Source organism: Rhamphochromis sp. 'chilingali' (genome assembly GCF_963969265.1).
Source record: "Rhamphochromis sp. 'chilingali' genome assembly, chromosome: 7".
Lineage (NCBI taxonomy): Eukaryota > Metazoa > Chordata > Actinopteri > Cichliformes > Cichlidae > Rhamphochromis > Rhamphochromis sp. 'chilingali'.
Genome location: NC_137934.1, coordinates 21,232,096 through 21,248,125, shown reverse-complemented (window position 1 = coordinate 21,248,125; position 16,030 = coordinate 21,232,096). Strand labels below are relative to the sequence as shown.

The 16,030-nt window shown below is 42.8% G+C and overlaps 1 protein-coding gene across 1 annotated transcript; it reads left to right on the top strand.

Moving 5' to 3' along the window:
* The first annotated feature begins 250 nt into the window (after nt 1-250).
* Nucleotides 251-14,451, top strand: tspan9b (tetraspanin 9b). The gene is made up of 8 exons (XM_080887847.1): nt 251-408; nt 9,986-10,048; nt 10,580-10,699; nt 11,051-11,125; nt 11,203-11,298; nt 12,922-13,059; nt 13,219-13,302; nt 13,703-14,451. Exons 1-8 carry the CDS (start codon nt 352-354, stop codon nt 13,775-13,777), a joined length of 708 nt encoding a protein of 235 aa, XP_080743973.1. The 5' UTR covers nt 251-351; the 3' UTR covers nt 13,778-14,451.
* The last annotated feature ends 1,579 nt before the right edge of the window (nt 14,452-16,030 follow it).

Sequence of the window (16,030 nt, the reverse complement as noted above, 5' to 3'; positions counted from 1 at the left end):
CTAGTTGTTGAAGTATCATTCAGATTCTCGTCTCAGCCGAGCAGTGAGTTTAAACATGAGCTCTTTCCATATGTTGATCTTAATTTTATCTGATTATAGTAAACTGGTGGGGGAAAAAACGAGGGAATCCTGCAGGGAAAATGAAAATATAAAAAAAAAAAAAAAAAAAAGAGGAAAAGAGAGAGGAGATGTGGAAGCAGGAGGAGGAGGGTGCAGTGAGGGACACACCCTGAATGGGTGGAAACAGTAGAGCAGGCTCGTGTGTTTACTGATCTGACAGACTGTGTGTTCACTGTGCAGGAAGCTCGAGTCCTCTGAAGCAGGCGGTCGACGTGAATCGAGGGAAAAACCATGGCTGTTAACAAGTGTATCAAATACCTTCTCTTCTTCTTCAACCTTCTGTTTTGGGTGAGTATTTAAGACAACTTGAGTTCTTACAGTTTATTCACAGGTGATGGATTGGGCAGGTGTTTGCAGGTGGCGTCTGAGTTTTTGAGGCTGTTCAACAGATTTCAACTGAGTCTGATTTAAAAGTTTGCAAACCTGCCGGTTTTATTTGATTTGTGTTTGAAGCATTCAGTTTGTTTAATTTGGGCCTCGTCCCTAAATCAGTTTGACAACTGGCACAGTAGGTGTGGCATGCTGGTTTAGGAAGCTGTGATGCAACTTTCAATACTAAAGTTATTATTTATCTATTTATTTATTTCCAATATATTTCTACTTTTTCTAACTTGATTAAGATTTTTCTTAAATTTGGTCTCTTTAACCCCCAGTCTTTCCCTTTTCTGCATTCTTTGTGTGTCCTGACCTCCCTCTGTCTTTCCATCAATTGAGTAAAACTGGTTGTATCAGATTTTTCTGGCTTCACAAACAGGTATTTGTTCAGTTTCTGGGCATGGCTGTCCCCTCCGCCCCTGAGTTGAGCAATTCAGCATGATGGCGCTCCCTGGATGTTTTTGTTTTTTTGTTTGTTTTTAAACATCGCTGTTTGTAGGTCTTTGGAGGTTCACTGAAGTCTTTCTAAAAAGCACTGTTTGCATATTTTCTAAGCAATGTTTGCTCCATCCCACAGATTCTGTGCTGCTAGGAGCCCAACATGTAGCTTGACTGAGTAATTTTTGTTGTTGCTCAACACCAACCTGGTGGTGGCAGGAAACATACATTATCTCTTTTTTTTGTAGGCGGAACAATGGAAGGCCTTTATCAGCTTTGGAGCTGAAGTATTTGAGTTGCCGCTCCCACTAAAAACTTTAAAGACTTTAAGAGCACGTATTTGTGCAAGGCAAGAGTTTGTTTTCCCCGTCAGAGCCAAAACTACAAACGCTGGTGTGCTGGAAACGTAAATCTTAGTCTGACTTCACATGTAATTGTGAAGTTTTTCCCCAACAAGCGAATTGTGCTGTTAGTCAATGAGAACAGCACAAATAACCATAATTTTTCAACCATGACGTGATCAAGATTTACAAAACAGACTTTTTCTTCAGCATCACCATGCAGATAAACCCAGCAGTAAACTGTTCACAGAAGTCTGGTCAAAAACTCAGGTTTCCTATAAACGTTTTCAGGCCTCGAAGTCTTTTTGAAACCACAGCTGTCACCACCTGGTGGCCTTCAGAGAGAATCCAGATCTAAAAAACTTCTTCAGTGACTTCAATGGCTAAGCCATGTTTTTATTTTTTAAACTGGTCTTTGTTTGACAATGAAAGCCAAGGCTGTTGACAATTTAATTTTATCGTCAGTTTGAAGATCAGGCAGATTAAACTGTGTGAAATAAATGACTGCAAGTCTTATTGTCTTCTGAGTCACTTCAGGTGTGTCAGCAGACCGTAGTTTCAGTGAAATCTGTGGGTTTTTAGATTATGGTGTAAGATGATGAACACTGCTCATAAAGCTGGCTTCATATGCTGTACATGATCTGCACTTGTATCCGTCTGGCCAGCCCGTTCTCACTCCCGGGGCGTACCATACCGAGGTTTTGTTGCGTCCCGCGGTGTTCCTGAGGAACGCAAAGGTTATCTTCCGCGTTCTTATGGTACGCGTCGGGTTGTGGGTGAAATCCAGTGGAAGGACAGTCCCGTGGTAATACACGTTCCAGCCCTATTCTTAACCTTAACCAGCACAGAAATGACATAAAATTGTGTTTTCCAAAGCGTTTTTAAGAAAATGAACGAACATGTGTAGATTGAGTCCAAGCGGTTCTTGTGTTTTCTCATTTTTACAATCTCTTCATTTAGGAACGTGTTGGGTATCCGAAAGCGTAAAATGTTGGCGATTTGTCACCTAGCGTAAAATATTACGCGTAAGGAGTAAGAACGTGTTGGTCTGGCCGAGTGGCCCAGTTATGAAGTCATTTCTGTCGTTACAGCCTGACGAGTCGGATACGTCATTGTCTTTGGAGCACAGCCAGTCAGAACAAGCAGAAGCATGTTATCATGTTCATCTCGTGTGTGTGTGTGTGTGTGTTTGCTCGCAGGTTTAAACGTTATTCGGTCATAAACTCATGCATGTAGCTTCTGGCATTTTGTAATCCTCATCAAGCAGTGCGTCCTGTTTGAAAGGTTTCCTCCTGCAGCCTGCTGTGGTTATTTTCAGGTCTTCTCTCAGATTCCCAGAACTGAAGTCAAATCGATCCCAACTTAATTACAGCCACTCAGCGGACGTGATGTGTTTACCTAATGATGGTGGCGAGGGTTGAGCGGGCCTCTTATTTTCTGTGGAGCTCGTTTAATGCTGGTTTTCATATTGTGCTCTGCTGAGAAACATCAAAGAAAGATCCTCTTTCACCACCTATCTGCTCAAACACGACTCCGCCTTGTCCTTCAAGGAACTTTTAAGGTCTTTCTGTACAGCACTCAGCCACAGAAACCACTGCAGACCAGCCCTCAGGAAGCATTACTGCAGCACTCAGCACCGACCAGAGGCACAGAGCCGAGTGGCATTAGTGTTGAGCTTTATCAATGTTTTATGTATTTTTCATAACAAAGAGGACGCTTGTATACATTATTATTAAAGCAGCTGTCAGTAAACCTGCTGCTAGAACTGAATATTTCAAAGGAAATCTAATAAGCCAGCCGTGGATAATGGTGAAGTGAGGCACAGATATGGTACCACAAAATGGGTGACCACTCTCCTTTGGGTTTTTTTTTTTTTCCATCTTATAGATTGAATAAGGTAAAAAAAATGATTAGATGATGATGAGATTTAGAACATCCTGAATGACCACAGAGACGAACTAGAGGAAGATCCAAATGCAAAACGGCCACACAGCTGGCTCTCCCCTGGGTTCTGTGTTTGTGAGGCCTGTTTTGTGTCCTTCCTCTATTATCCTTGCCACCAATCCAGCTGATTCTCTGTGAGCACTTTCTGAATTTAATTTAATTGAGTTCAGAGACAACATTTGTACAAATCAGTCCAAGTGTCACCTTTTGTTGGGATGTTTGAACAAGTAAAAAAGAGGAACTGTACTGTGTCATTTTAAAATGTTGCTTCCTTGTTTATGTGAAGAGCTTCATTATTTCCTGAATAATAATAATAATAATAAAAAAACTTAAATAACTGGAAGTTTGGGTGGGTTACCATCGGATATGACTTGACAGTCCACTTAAAGCAGTGTCTCGGAGACCTCACTGAGGGAGGCGTTTACAGTTTCGGTGGTCACATGGCATTGCAAAGCTCTGTGGTTACTAGTAGCCACACTGCAGTGTGTGTGTGTGTGTGTGTGTGTGTGTTGTGAAATGACGATGAGTCTCCAACTGTGAATCAGTGCTAAGGAATTAACCACCCTCATTCCTTGCTTTTGGGAACATGCCCAATCATGACGTACTCACTGGTTTTACTCCTGATTTAACCTTCTAAATTCTTTTAGTCGGAGTCGATTAAATACCAAACGATTACTGTAGACTAAATCTAAAGTGTAGAAGTCTGTAATGTTTTTACTGATGAGTTGCTCCACATGGTTTATTCTTCTTGTCTTTGACATTGAGAAATGTGTTCACATGTCTCTCTTCTCTTCCTCCCACGCGTTGACATTTTGTCATGCTTTTATGAGAAACAACTTCTGATTTGCGGACTTCCAAATTCCTCTCACCTTTCTGCGTAACATAATTACTCTAGGTGGATCTTGTTTGTCTAGAATATGTTTGACTCGTTTTTCTTCAGTGACAAAAATGTCAGTACATAGATCCAGCACGTATCAATTTGATATGATACCGACGTTTGTATTTGTTTTTTCTATAATATTCAGCACTAATAGTCTGAGGTCAAGATTAACCTGTGTGCATGCGCCCTGTCACTGGGATCTCTAATCTTAATCTTTGTTGGGTTTTTCCCGTTGTGGTGGAGTAATGGTAAATAATTAACAGGCAACGTTACCCTTGAAAGGCACTTAAAGGTTAAGTTGTGCATGTCGTGAAATTACTCATAAAAAGGACAAAACTGTGTGACGACAACAACACGTGAACAGACTTCAGTGGTTTCCCATTACATTAACAGAGCTAAGAGGGCCCCACGTGTCTGCCTCTGTGGGTTGTGGTTAAAAAGGTTTTAAATCAGAATCTGAGTACTTTATTAATCCCTGAGGAAATCGTGTGGTAAATGTGAGAAAGAATAAGTTGGGATGAATTCCTGACGTAGTTTATAGTTCATATAGGCTTCGGCCTTTATTTCCGCTGCTCCCTGGGGCGGGTTCGTCTCTGATAGCATGTTGCTCTGCAGGTTTTCTCCTAACAGAAAGTCTCTCTGCGTGTATGTGCTGTGATGATCCCCTGCAACCGTCGCCAACGCCTCCCAAAGAAAACAATGACTTTGTTTGGGTGTGTTGTTCCACTGATAAAGCAGGTGAAACACTCCTGTGCTGCACGCCCACTCACCTGACAAAGGACGGTTCCCAGTTATCGGTACTGATTTGCACACACTCTCCTGGAAGTTGTGAGACCCAGAACCAAATGTCTGACTCTGCAGGTGGGACACGTCTGTGTTTTTGGCCTCTATTCGTTCTTTACTACATGAGGGCAGATGTCTCAACAGCAAATGTAGAGTCCAAAAACTGAGTTTTGTTATGTTTCACCTCGGGCAGTATCGCCATCAGCAGGGTTTTGTTTGTTGTTAAACCAGACTGAACGTCACTTTGCTGTCATCTGCCCAAAAGATGTCTACGACTTGTTTGTGTGTGATATCGAGGACGATTGAAAGCACGGGAAATGACACAGAGCGTGTTTTTTTTTTTTTTTTTTTTTTTTTTTTTTTTTTTTTTTTTTTGGGGGGGGGGGGGGGGGGGGTTTGAGGAGCTCCGACTTGTTTTAATTCTGCATATGTTATGAGTTTGTCATTTTTGTTAATCTCATAATGATCTGTACAGCTTTCCTCTGTGCACTTGGTCAAGACTTCTCCCGTCACAGATTTTCAAACAAAATGATTTTAAAAGGGGAAAGCAGCAGCCCAAATATGACAAAACTGTAAACCTTCTCAAGCTTTCACTGCTTCTAATCACCAGTTTTACTTTTTAAGTGAATTAAATGACTTTGTGTGTCAATATGTAGGGGTTACAGCTAAAATGCTTTATGAGTGGGAATATGAGAATATTTTAAATGCTCAAACACTTTTCAGTATAGAAAATGTTTGTGCAGAAAAGGTTTCCCCATAAAGAACTTGAAGTGTGTGTCCTTCCTGCCGTTATGACCTTTTAATGACTTTGTTCTTAGAAATGAGCACGTCCCTCCGACTTCATCTGAAAGTCCATCTTTTGTCTTTTAAATCTAATTGTAGCCACAAGGAGAAAACAACCTCAATGTGTTTTTCAGTGTACAAAATGTACTATAGGAAACAGACGATCTAGGAAGTCAATGCTATGCTGCTGCTTAACATTCCTGTGATTGACTAGGAACCTGACCCTGCTGTATATCTGTGACCTTTTTAATCACGGAAATCTACTTTCCCCCAGCTGGGCATGTTTTCTTTTTTTTTTCTTTTTTTTCTTTTTTTTTTTTTTTCTTAAATGACATCAGAAACAGCAGTATGCGACATTACGTGATGGCAGAGCTTCAGTTCATCCTTTGTCATTTTTTTTTTTTTTTTTTAATAAATAGGACAGGGGGAATGAATGAGAGAGAGAGAGGGGGAGAGAAAGAAAGAAAACCAAAGAGGGGAAGAGACGGTGAGAAGGGGGGGGAAGAGAGAGGAAAAAAAAAAGAACTCCTGGGTCACCTGTATGGAGAAAAAAAAAAAAACAAACAAAAAAAACAAACAGAGGAGACAGCAAACAACAAAGAGCAACATAATAATAGAGAAAACAAAGCACCATCACAATAAACTAGCTAGTCATAGATATCAATATTTACTAAATAATAAACGATATTGTGCAGCACGTAAGATAGACAGCGCACAGTGTGCTTTGAGGCAGCAGCCAAGAAAGCTTTAGTCCGTGTCTGTGAATACCCATGTGTGCATACCTGTGTGGATCAGCATGCTTGCATTCCAAAGGTTTCTCCATGTAATGATCTGCTAGGGAGTGTGGGGGGGCCACAGCCCCGTCCTCCAGGGTGTGAAGCGGGTATGGAGGAGATCAAAACTCCAGACATCCAGAGGCCCCCAGAACACAAGAGACCAAGGAAGACCAACAGAGGGGCAGCCGCGCCACTGTCCCAGTAAGAGCTGAGGAGAGTCCCAGATGAGGGCTCGCCCAGCAGCCGCGGAGCAGAAGTCAGGGGGAGTTGCAGTGACGCGCCCGTGAGCTCCGCCGGCCCCCAGCTGCGCCTGAGTGACCGAGCCCTAGGCCGAGAGGCCGGGGGCACCCCACCTCCAAAGGGGCCCGAGCGAGCCCCAGGCCCCAGGCCCCGACAAGCGGCCGCCAAGGAGTGAGCCGGTGTGTACCCGGACGCCCACCCCCAGACACAAAGAACCACCAACACACCGACACCTGAGGGAGTCCGCCACCGGCAGGGGAAGTGGTGGTGGGTGGAGATAGGCCTCCAAACCTTGGAGGGCCTGAGGTGTCCCCAGAGAGGTGGCGTCTGATACCCAACCTGACATATAGACACAGACATACAGGCACACACAGACACAAACATCCATTCCCACCCTCATGCTCTCATATGCACTCACTCCACACTCAACCAACGTGGAGACAGACATAAAGAGACGCTGTACACACAATCACACTCCCCAAGCGTACTCTACAAACCGGGTCTAGGTACCCTTGCCCCTGGAGGGGGGAATTGCACCCAGACCCAGGTGGTGTTACCCTTTTCCCTGCGGTGGGGAGAGGCAGACCACCCCGACTCCGCAGCAGCAGGGAGGCCCCACACCCCAGACCGCAGTCGGACGGCCAACTCCTCCTACTAGCCCTCCCGCTCCAGCAGACCGCAGAGAATGGGGGTGGGAGAAGACTCCAAACCTCCCTCCACCCGCTCATTGTAGTGTTGATGCATATGTGTTCTAAGGTGCAATTAAAACCCAGGAGGGCATGGAGCTACCTGCCAAGGAGCAGCAGGTAAGCGCATAGTCCCTCCTGCTAACCCTCAATGACTAAGTGTATTTAAAATTGAGAGGTGGGCAACGACGTCAGGGGTGAGGTATACACCCTGATGGTGATTTGGACTCCGTGATTGTGCCCACCCCCAAGATCCTATATGTATGTGTAATGAGAGTGTGAATAATGTGAATGTCTAAGTTGTGGGATAAAATTGAGGCAGAGGCAGCCAGAAGGGGACAGGGGGGGGGGGGGGGGTAGCCTCCTCTGCACCCTGGTGACATACCCCCACTCCAAGGCCCTGCATGTGTGGGTGGTTGTGGAGGAGCGGGAAGAGGGAGGCAGCTGGAGATGGGGAGGGAAGGAAGGGAGGGGCAGGTAACCCCTCCCTGGGGCCAGCTCCCCCGCTGACCCCAGTAGGCACTCCCACCCTCCGCGACCCGCCAGGGAAGGGGGGCCCAGGCCCATCAGACCGGGGCCCAGTGCAGTAGCGCCCCCCGGCTCCACAGAGCCCTGGACAGTCCACCCAACCCCACCACAGAGAAAACTGCACCCACCCCACCAACCACACATCTTCCAGACTACATAAGACGGTAAACGCCCAGGCTGAGATCTTCCTCCACCTCTCCTGTATCTCCCCCTCCTGCAGAGAGTTCCTGAAGAGAAGAAAGCTCCTGCAAGATGTGACCATCCCCCCCACCAGTTGAAGAGCCCCCCAGGCGGCTCGACGCACCGGCGGCACCCTGCTCCAGGGCCGGGCCCCCATGCACCCACCCGCCCACAACCCCGGCAACACACCAACCAGGACCCAAGCCCCCGAGGCCCGGCCCGGGCCCCAGCCCAGAGACGGAGCGCCCCCAGAACCTCACGCCCATCCCGGACCCACCCAGGGGCAGCCAGGTTGCCAGGTCAGTAACCCACGTCCGTCAGCACAGACCCTCCCCTAGCCCCGCTGCACGCAGCCGCGAGGAAACAGTCACCTGAGAGCCAACAGAGCCCTCAACCGGACGTGACCGCTACCCCGGGTTGAGCCCCCCAAGGAAGATGCCTCCGGGGAACCCCCCGACGCCCTAAGCCTGTCCCTACCCCCTCACCAATCACAACAGTGAAGGCGGGACCAAACTATGACCCCCCACCCCCACTAGGTGATGGAGCTGATAAAAGGGGCCCAGAGCAATTGATCTAATGTGGTGGCAGAGGCTGTGTCAAGACTAATGTAATCTGGGCATGTTTTCGAAGAACTGACCCAGAACACGTGCACAGGGAAAGAGCTGACTGTAACTTTAAATCACTAATTGTGACCTTTTTAAAGTTAACCAGGGTTTTACTTTTAGAGATATTTGAGTAATGTTTGTTCCAGCCGCCTAAATCCTAGACACAGTCCACACAGATCAGTACCAGGGAGATAACACTACTAGCTGTTATCTCAGGTGCAGTTTGAGGTGTTGCATCCTGAAAAAAAAAAATACACACACACACACACACACACACACACACACACACACACACACACACACACACACACACACACACCTTTTGTTGGAGTGTAAAAGGGTTTTTTCATTCCTTTTTGCTCAGTCCCATCTCCCTGTTCTTCAGTTAGAAATATGTGGTTGGCGGCGAACGTTATCAAACTAACCAGACAGATGTGGCTTAATTTGGTTCACAGCTGTGACAATCTCTGCTTACTTATGCACATGTGATCAGGACCTCACATAAAAAACTCTGGAAACATGAGAAGTGTCAGATTTATTTATTTATTTGGGGGGGCGGCAGCTCAAAGTAAGCTGGATGTGACAAAGGAGCTTATGGTAACTGGTAGATGTTTTGGTAACCCTAGTCAAACCATTTATTGATTTTTATTTATTTGGACTCTGTCCCTCTATTCCTTCTGTAAGTGTTCTCTTATGATTTTTATCAAATGTATTTTAAATGTATTAATCTTATTCTAATCAGTATGATTGATGAAAATAAAGGACAATGTTGTAATTTTTACTTTAACATGATTAGGCAGTGCTGTGTCATGTCTAAATGTGATGCTGCTGCATAGCTTTGACTCTCATTACTGGAGGACATTGATAATGGCAGAATCAGAAAATCAAAATTAAAACATTAAAAGGTAGATATAAAAAAAAAAATAATTTTTTTTTCGTCATTTGCACCAAAATAAGCAATTTCAGCAACACTACACAAACAATCTTGTATTTACAAGAAAGTCACCTTTGAGTAGATGTGTCCATTTTATTCCTGCTGGTAATTGTCTGCCCCATGTTAAATATTATCATGTGTATATACCTGGAAATATTGCCATGCATTACAAATTCTGAAAACTTTTCTTTCCCCTGACTTGGATGTTAAAGGTAAGCTTTAGAGCTTTTTCCTCCAGGGAGGATTGAAGTGCTTGTTAAATGTCACAATATCTATTTTGTTATTGCGCTGCTGCAGAGTTTCACCACCAGATGTCGCCAGATTCTGTAAAATTGGCTCATTCGGTTAATCTCCATCTTCTTCTCCCTCCAGCTGAGCGGTTGCCTCATCCTAGCCGTCTCCATCTACCTGAGAGTCAGCAAGGGTGGAAACCAGGTGAGCCAGTGATGGACTTTAAAGAGACTGCAGTATTGCATAGATGAGCACAGAAGTGCATGTTCTAAGGCTTTGTGCAGGCGATGGTGTAGTATAGTGGTGTGACAGTGGGTCTCTTCAATGGATTCCAGATGATGTGTGGACCTCTCATACAAGAATAAGTCTTTACTGTGTTTATATCATCTGTGGTAACACTCAAAAGGTGACTTTGTTTCATTCTTCAGGGAGAATATGTGGTAAATAAAACTTACTGTGATTCCAGCTTTGCCTTCAGAGCTTTATGTATCGCATCAGAGCTACTCTCATGGTCAGCAACCAGGACCAGTCATCTGAAACGTGCACTCACTTCACATTGCCTTTATCCTTGTGTATTTTTCCATCTGTCACTCAGACATTCATCACATTTTCTCTGATCACACGTAAACTATTCCATAAAGACAAACTTCAACATCCTCTCTAACACATAGGTGCTTTTAAAACTTTAGATCAACCTTTGACTTTGCCTTTGACTTCCACCTCATCTGTCCACAGATCACCGATCAGTACTTCCCTGCAGTCAACCTGATGATTGCCATCGGCACGATCATCATGGTTCTCGGCTTCCTGGGCTGCTGTGGAGCCTACAGAGAGAGCCGCTGCATGTTGCTGCTGGTGAGCATCACATTTTGATTATTTTGGGAATGTTTTTGGAGGGAGGCGAAGCAAAACACATTACTTAGTTAATGAAACCTACACTGAGGGATTGTACCGACACACATACCTGATGTTCAGTAACTGAAACTTTTGCCAACTGCTGGTGGGTTTCTATCTATGTTGAAGTTATTTCAGCTAAGTTGTAAGATTAAAAAACTGAAATATGTTGGTTTGTTACTATGACACAAATGTTTTTGTCGATTAAAAAGATGTGTGAACTTTAGGTGGACAGAACACACATTTTGCTTAACTTTTCGCCTCAGCAAGTCTTACAAAAATTGTTGATCTATATCATGTGTGTTCCCTCAGTTCTTCATCTTCCTTCTCATCATCTTCATCCTCCTGGTGGCAGCAGGCATCGCAGGAGCTGTGAGCCAGAATAAGGTAAAAATAGCGACTATGTGACTACTTAATTTTATTTTTGATGAGGCTCAAACGTCAAGTTGCGTTTCTGTTTGCAGATGGAAGACTGGGTGAACAAGCAGTTGAAAGATATGTTGCCACTTGCAAAACAACCTGACACGGTGAAAAGTGACCTGAAGAATCTGCAGAAAGATGTAACTAACACACACAGTTTTTCTTCAGTAATACAGAAAGACTTTCCTAGACGCAGTCAATCAGATACACGAGTTAACCTAAATCTTGAAACACACTTGTGGTATTTGAATGTGCTGGTATTATACAGGGTATCTCATTGTATTTACATTTCCTGAAGCCCAACATGTAACTCAAAAATGAATAACCAGTTGCCTGCTGCTCACACATGACCAGGGGGAATAAACTAAAATGCTGGGACATCAAATTTAAGATGAACTGCGCCTGAATACAGATCTACACGTCATGAGATTGACTGTGCATACTGCACACATCCACCAGAGGGCACTGTGCATTCAACTGCCTGCAAGTCTGTCAGTGGTATGATGCAATGTAAATACATGGTGACAAATGTCAGTTTCCCAACCCTGAGGCATCTCTATGAGGTCTTGAATATCCCACGGAGCACTATTCAAGTGATCATTCAGAAATGGAAGGAGTATGGCACAACTGTAAACCTACCAAGACAAGGCCGTCCACCTAAACTCACAGGCCGAACAAGGAGAGCGCTGATCAGAAATGCAGCCAAGAGGCCCATGGTGACTCTGGATGAGCTGCAGAGATCTACAGCTCAGATGGGGGAATCTGTCCATAGGACAACTATTAGTCGTGCACTGCACAAAGTTGGCCTTTATGGAAGAGTGGCAAGAAGAAAGCCATTGTTAACAGAAAACCATAAGAAGTCCTGTTTGCAGTTTACCACAAGCCATGTGGGGACACGGCAAACATGTGGAAGAAGGTGCTCTGGTCAGATGAGACCAAAATGGAACTTTGTGGCCAAAATGCAAAATGCTGTGTGTGGCGGAAAACTAACACTGCACATCACTCTGAACACACCATCCCCACTGTCAAATATGGTGGTGGCAGCATCATGCTCTGGGGGTGCTTCTCTTCAGCAGGGACAGGGAAGCTGGTCAGAGTTGATGGGAAGATGGATGGAGCCAAAAAAAGGGCAATCTTGGGAGAAAACCTCTTGGAGTCTGCAAAAGACTTGAGACTGACCCTAAACATAAAGCCAGGGCAACAATGGAATGGTTTAAAACAAAACATATCCATGTGTTAGAATGGCCCAGTCAAAGTCCAGATCTAAATCCAATCGAGAATCTGTGGCAAGATCTGAAAACTGCTGTTCACAAACGCTGTCCATCTAATCTGACTGAGCTGGAGCTGTTTTACAAAGAATAATGGGCAAAGATTTCAGTCTCTACATGTGCAAAGCTGGTAGAGACATACCCTAAAAGACTGGCAGCTGTAATTGCAGCAAAAGGTGGTTCTACAAAGTATTGACTCAGGGGGCTGAATAATTACGCACACCCCACTTTTCAGTTATTTATTTGTAAAAAATGTTTGGACTCATGTATGATTTTTGTTCCACTTCTCACGTGTACACCACTTTGTGTTGGTCTTTCACGTGGAATTCCAATAAAATTGATTCTTGTTTGTGGCTGTAATGTGACAAAATGTGGAAAAGATCAAGGGGGCCAAATACTTTTGGAAAGCCTCTGTATTGTGACAGGCTGAACAGCAATAAGGGCTTTACTAGAACTATTACACTAGTTCCAATCCTATTTGTATTTTCTTCCCAGCTCAAGTGTTGTGGTCTTGTGAACGGAAAGACAGACTGGTCTCCAGATCCATTCCCAGAATCCTGTCGCTGCAACGTCACCAACAGTCCCACCCCTGTCCCCGGTGCTGAGTGTGGCTCAGAAGGTTACTACAGCACGGTAAGGCTGTGACTGCTGAACACTGGATTGAGCATCCCAGCAGGAATCTGATTTCACTTTATATCTGAACAAGAAATCCACACTCTTACTTTACTCTCATCGCTGAGACACAGTTAAATGAACCATAATAACCCACGCTGCTCTGCTCTCACCCTGCAGCCCTGCTCCACCCGAATCGTCAACCTGATGAAGGAGAATATGGTGATAGTGCTGGGAATTGCCTTCGGCATCGCCGTCCTGCTGGTGAGCTGACACATACAGTCACCACATCACTTCAGGGGACATTTGAGTTCACTCGATAAAAAGTCATACTCTAATTTTTAAGTTTTTTTTTTTCTCTTGATAGAAAAATTGTAGAACATGCAAAAAGCAGATTAATTAATTAATTGGCATTAAGTCAATTTTATTTATATAGCGCCAAATCACAAAAACAGTTGCCTGGGGGTGCCTGATTCCTCTTGTAGAACCAGGTTTAGGGAGCGCCAGCTGTCTGCTGCGACCAGCTGGGGGTGAGGGGGAAGGGGATGGGGCAAAAGACCCGCCATGTGGAAGAAGACCCAAAGATTAACAATTACCATTTTTATATTTTCTTTTGTCTTATTTTATTAAAGTTTTAATAATGAGTCATTTGTTGTTCCTGCAGATTTTCGGCTTGGCTTTCTCCATGGCTCTCTACTGTCAGATCAGCAAGAAGGACGGACAAACCACCAACGCCTGAGGCACCATCATCTCTGCCCAAATGTAACCACAATATATCCTCTGCTAATCTAACTCATCCTGTGCTTTCACTGTGAAGAAGCGCACTGAGATTAAAGCCTCTTATACACTAGTATGGAGTCCCAATGGTTACCAAAAAATACACTCTATATAATCTGTATTTTGTGTAAAAGGCATTATGTTACCTGAAATGATAAAATAGTTTGTGTCTGAGAAGCGGGCAGCTTTAGAAATTACCCAGTAAATGCAAAGTAAATAACTGTAATATAATTAACTGGTGTTGATTTAGAATTTCCCAAACCTTTAACTGTTATGAGTATGTTGGTTATGATTTGATTGTGTATTTGACGATGCCAATTTAAGCCAAAAATATTTAGTCAATAGCCAAGTTGGTGCACAAAATAAAAATTAGTTTCTCATGTTCTCTTAAAAGTGACTTTTTGCTTGTTTGTCACGTTTCCTTTTTTTTTTTTTTTTAACTTTTGAAAATGTCAATCTGGTTTATATGGTTTATTTTATTTTTTTTAAGGTAAGTGTATAGTCTGGATTTTTCATTTTAGTTTTTGTCTGTTTTTTTATAATCATATTTCTGGTTGTAACTGGCTTCCATATTATTTATATTCTTTTGTGTGTGGTTTTTTTTTTTTTTTTTTTTTTTTTTTTTTTTTTTGAAAATTATTGCAAAGACAATCCTCAGGAAGTTGAAATTGTTCTAACATACCTCTCAGTAAATCTCGCACTCAATCATGGTTATTATTGATATAAAAGTTGTTTCTTCTTTCTCCTGTTAAAAAACTTTCACTGGGTAATAAGGCATGGTGGGATTTAGGTTTGGGTTTTTTTTAGTTTTTTTTGTTTTTTTGCGCGGGGGGTGTCTTGTTTGTTTTTATATCAAATGTCAAGCTTCTCAAGTGTTCCAACATTTGCTTAATTTGCTTCATTTATTTTGTAGTCCATTTTAGGAAAGACGTTTAAAAAAAACAAAACAAAAATAAATTCAGCCAACTAAATAAAACTTTCACGTATCCCGTAATTATTAAGAAAAACTGAATCCCGAGAATTTACAAGTTTTTGTTTTGTTTTCCCATGGAAGCATGAACGTCAAAAAAAAAATGTGATTGATTTTTTTTTTTTTTTAAACCAAAGATTAATGTCCTCAGGCCTGAGGATGCTCAGTGTTTGCCTGGATGAATCTGCTTTGTTCCTGATGCTGTTTAAAGTGGTTTTAATCACTATATCACCTGTCAAACACAATTTAAAATAAATAACAATTTAAACAAATCAAGAAGGGAAATTCAGATTGAAGATAAATGTTCTTCTCATGGGCCATATACAATCTAACCAAAGGTAAGTTTGTTTGTTTTTTGTTTTATTTTTTATTTTTGTCACGAGTTTGAGTTTTATGGTAGTACCAGCTGATTTGCTTTAATTGTATTCAAGAAATGCAGAACATTTTACTGTGACAGGAAGTGGCCTGTTTCCGCACACTGCTCACATTTCCTTCCTTCACTTCCTTCTCATTATAATTGCAAGGAACAGAAACCTTCCTAATGTGTTTTTACTTTTACTCACTCTAATCAACTATCAGATGGGGAGATCAAAGTGAGTTAATGATGGACTTGATCTGAGAAAGAAAATTCTAATATATTAAACCATTTTTATTAATATCATTATGGAGTTGTCACATTTTTGTGTTTATAAACACAATTTATAAAAAATGTAACAATAGAAATGACATTTAGAATTCCAAGTGGATATCACACAGATTCTGGTTACTCCCAATAATTCTGAAATCGGATAAAGAAAAATCTACCTTTGTACATGGACAGAAACAGGACTTTTAAACCCAAAATAAATTAAGTTGTGGAATGCATTTCCAAAGCTTGATGCCTTAACTATTTACCCAATAAAGACAAAATCTGACAACCTTCCCTGTGAGTTCTGACACCTCAGTATATAGAAACATTTGTTTATTTAGCTGCATGTTCCATGCGAAATGATGTGATAGCTCTGTTTAGCTTAGCAATTCAGTTATACTTGTATAGTGGCAAATCACAACAGCAGTCGCTTCAATGTGCTGTGTTGTAAGTTAAAGACTAGGAATGGGAATCGACGAGAACCGTTCCTAGTAGTCAAATTCCTTGGAATCGTTAGTCTGTTTGCCTATCGGTACTGCTTATTGGTTCTTGTACTTGCGCTGCTATCAGCTGATTTCAGTTATCGAGGGAGGAAAATATCAGGATAGTTTATAGCT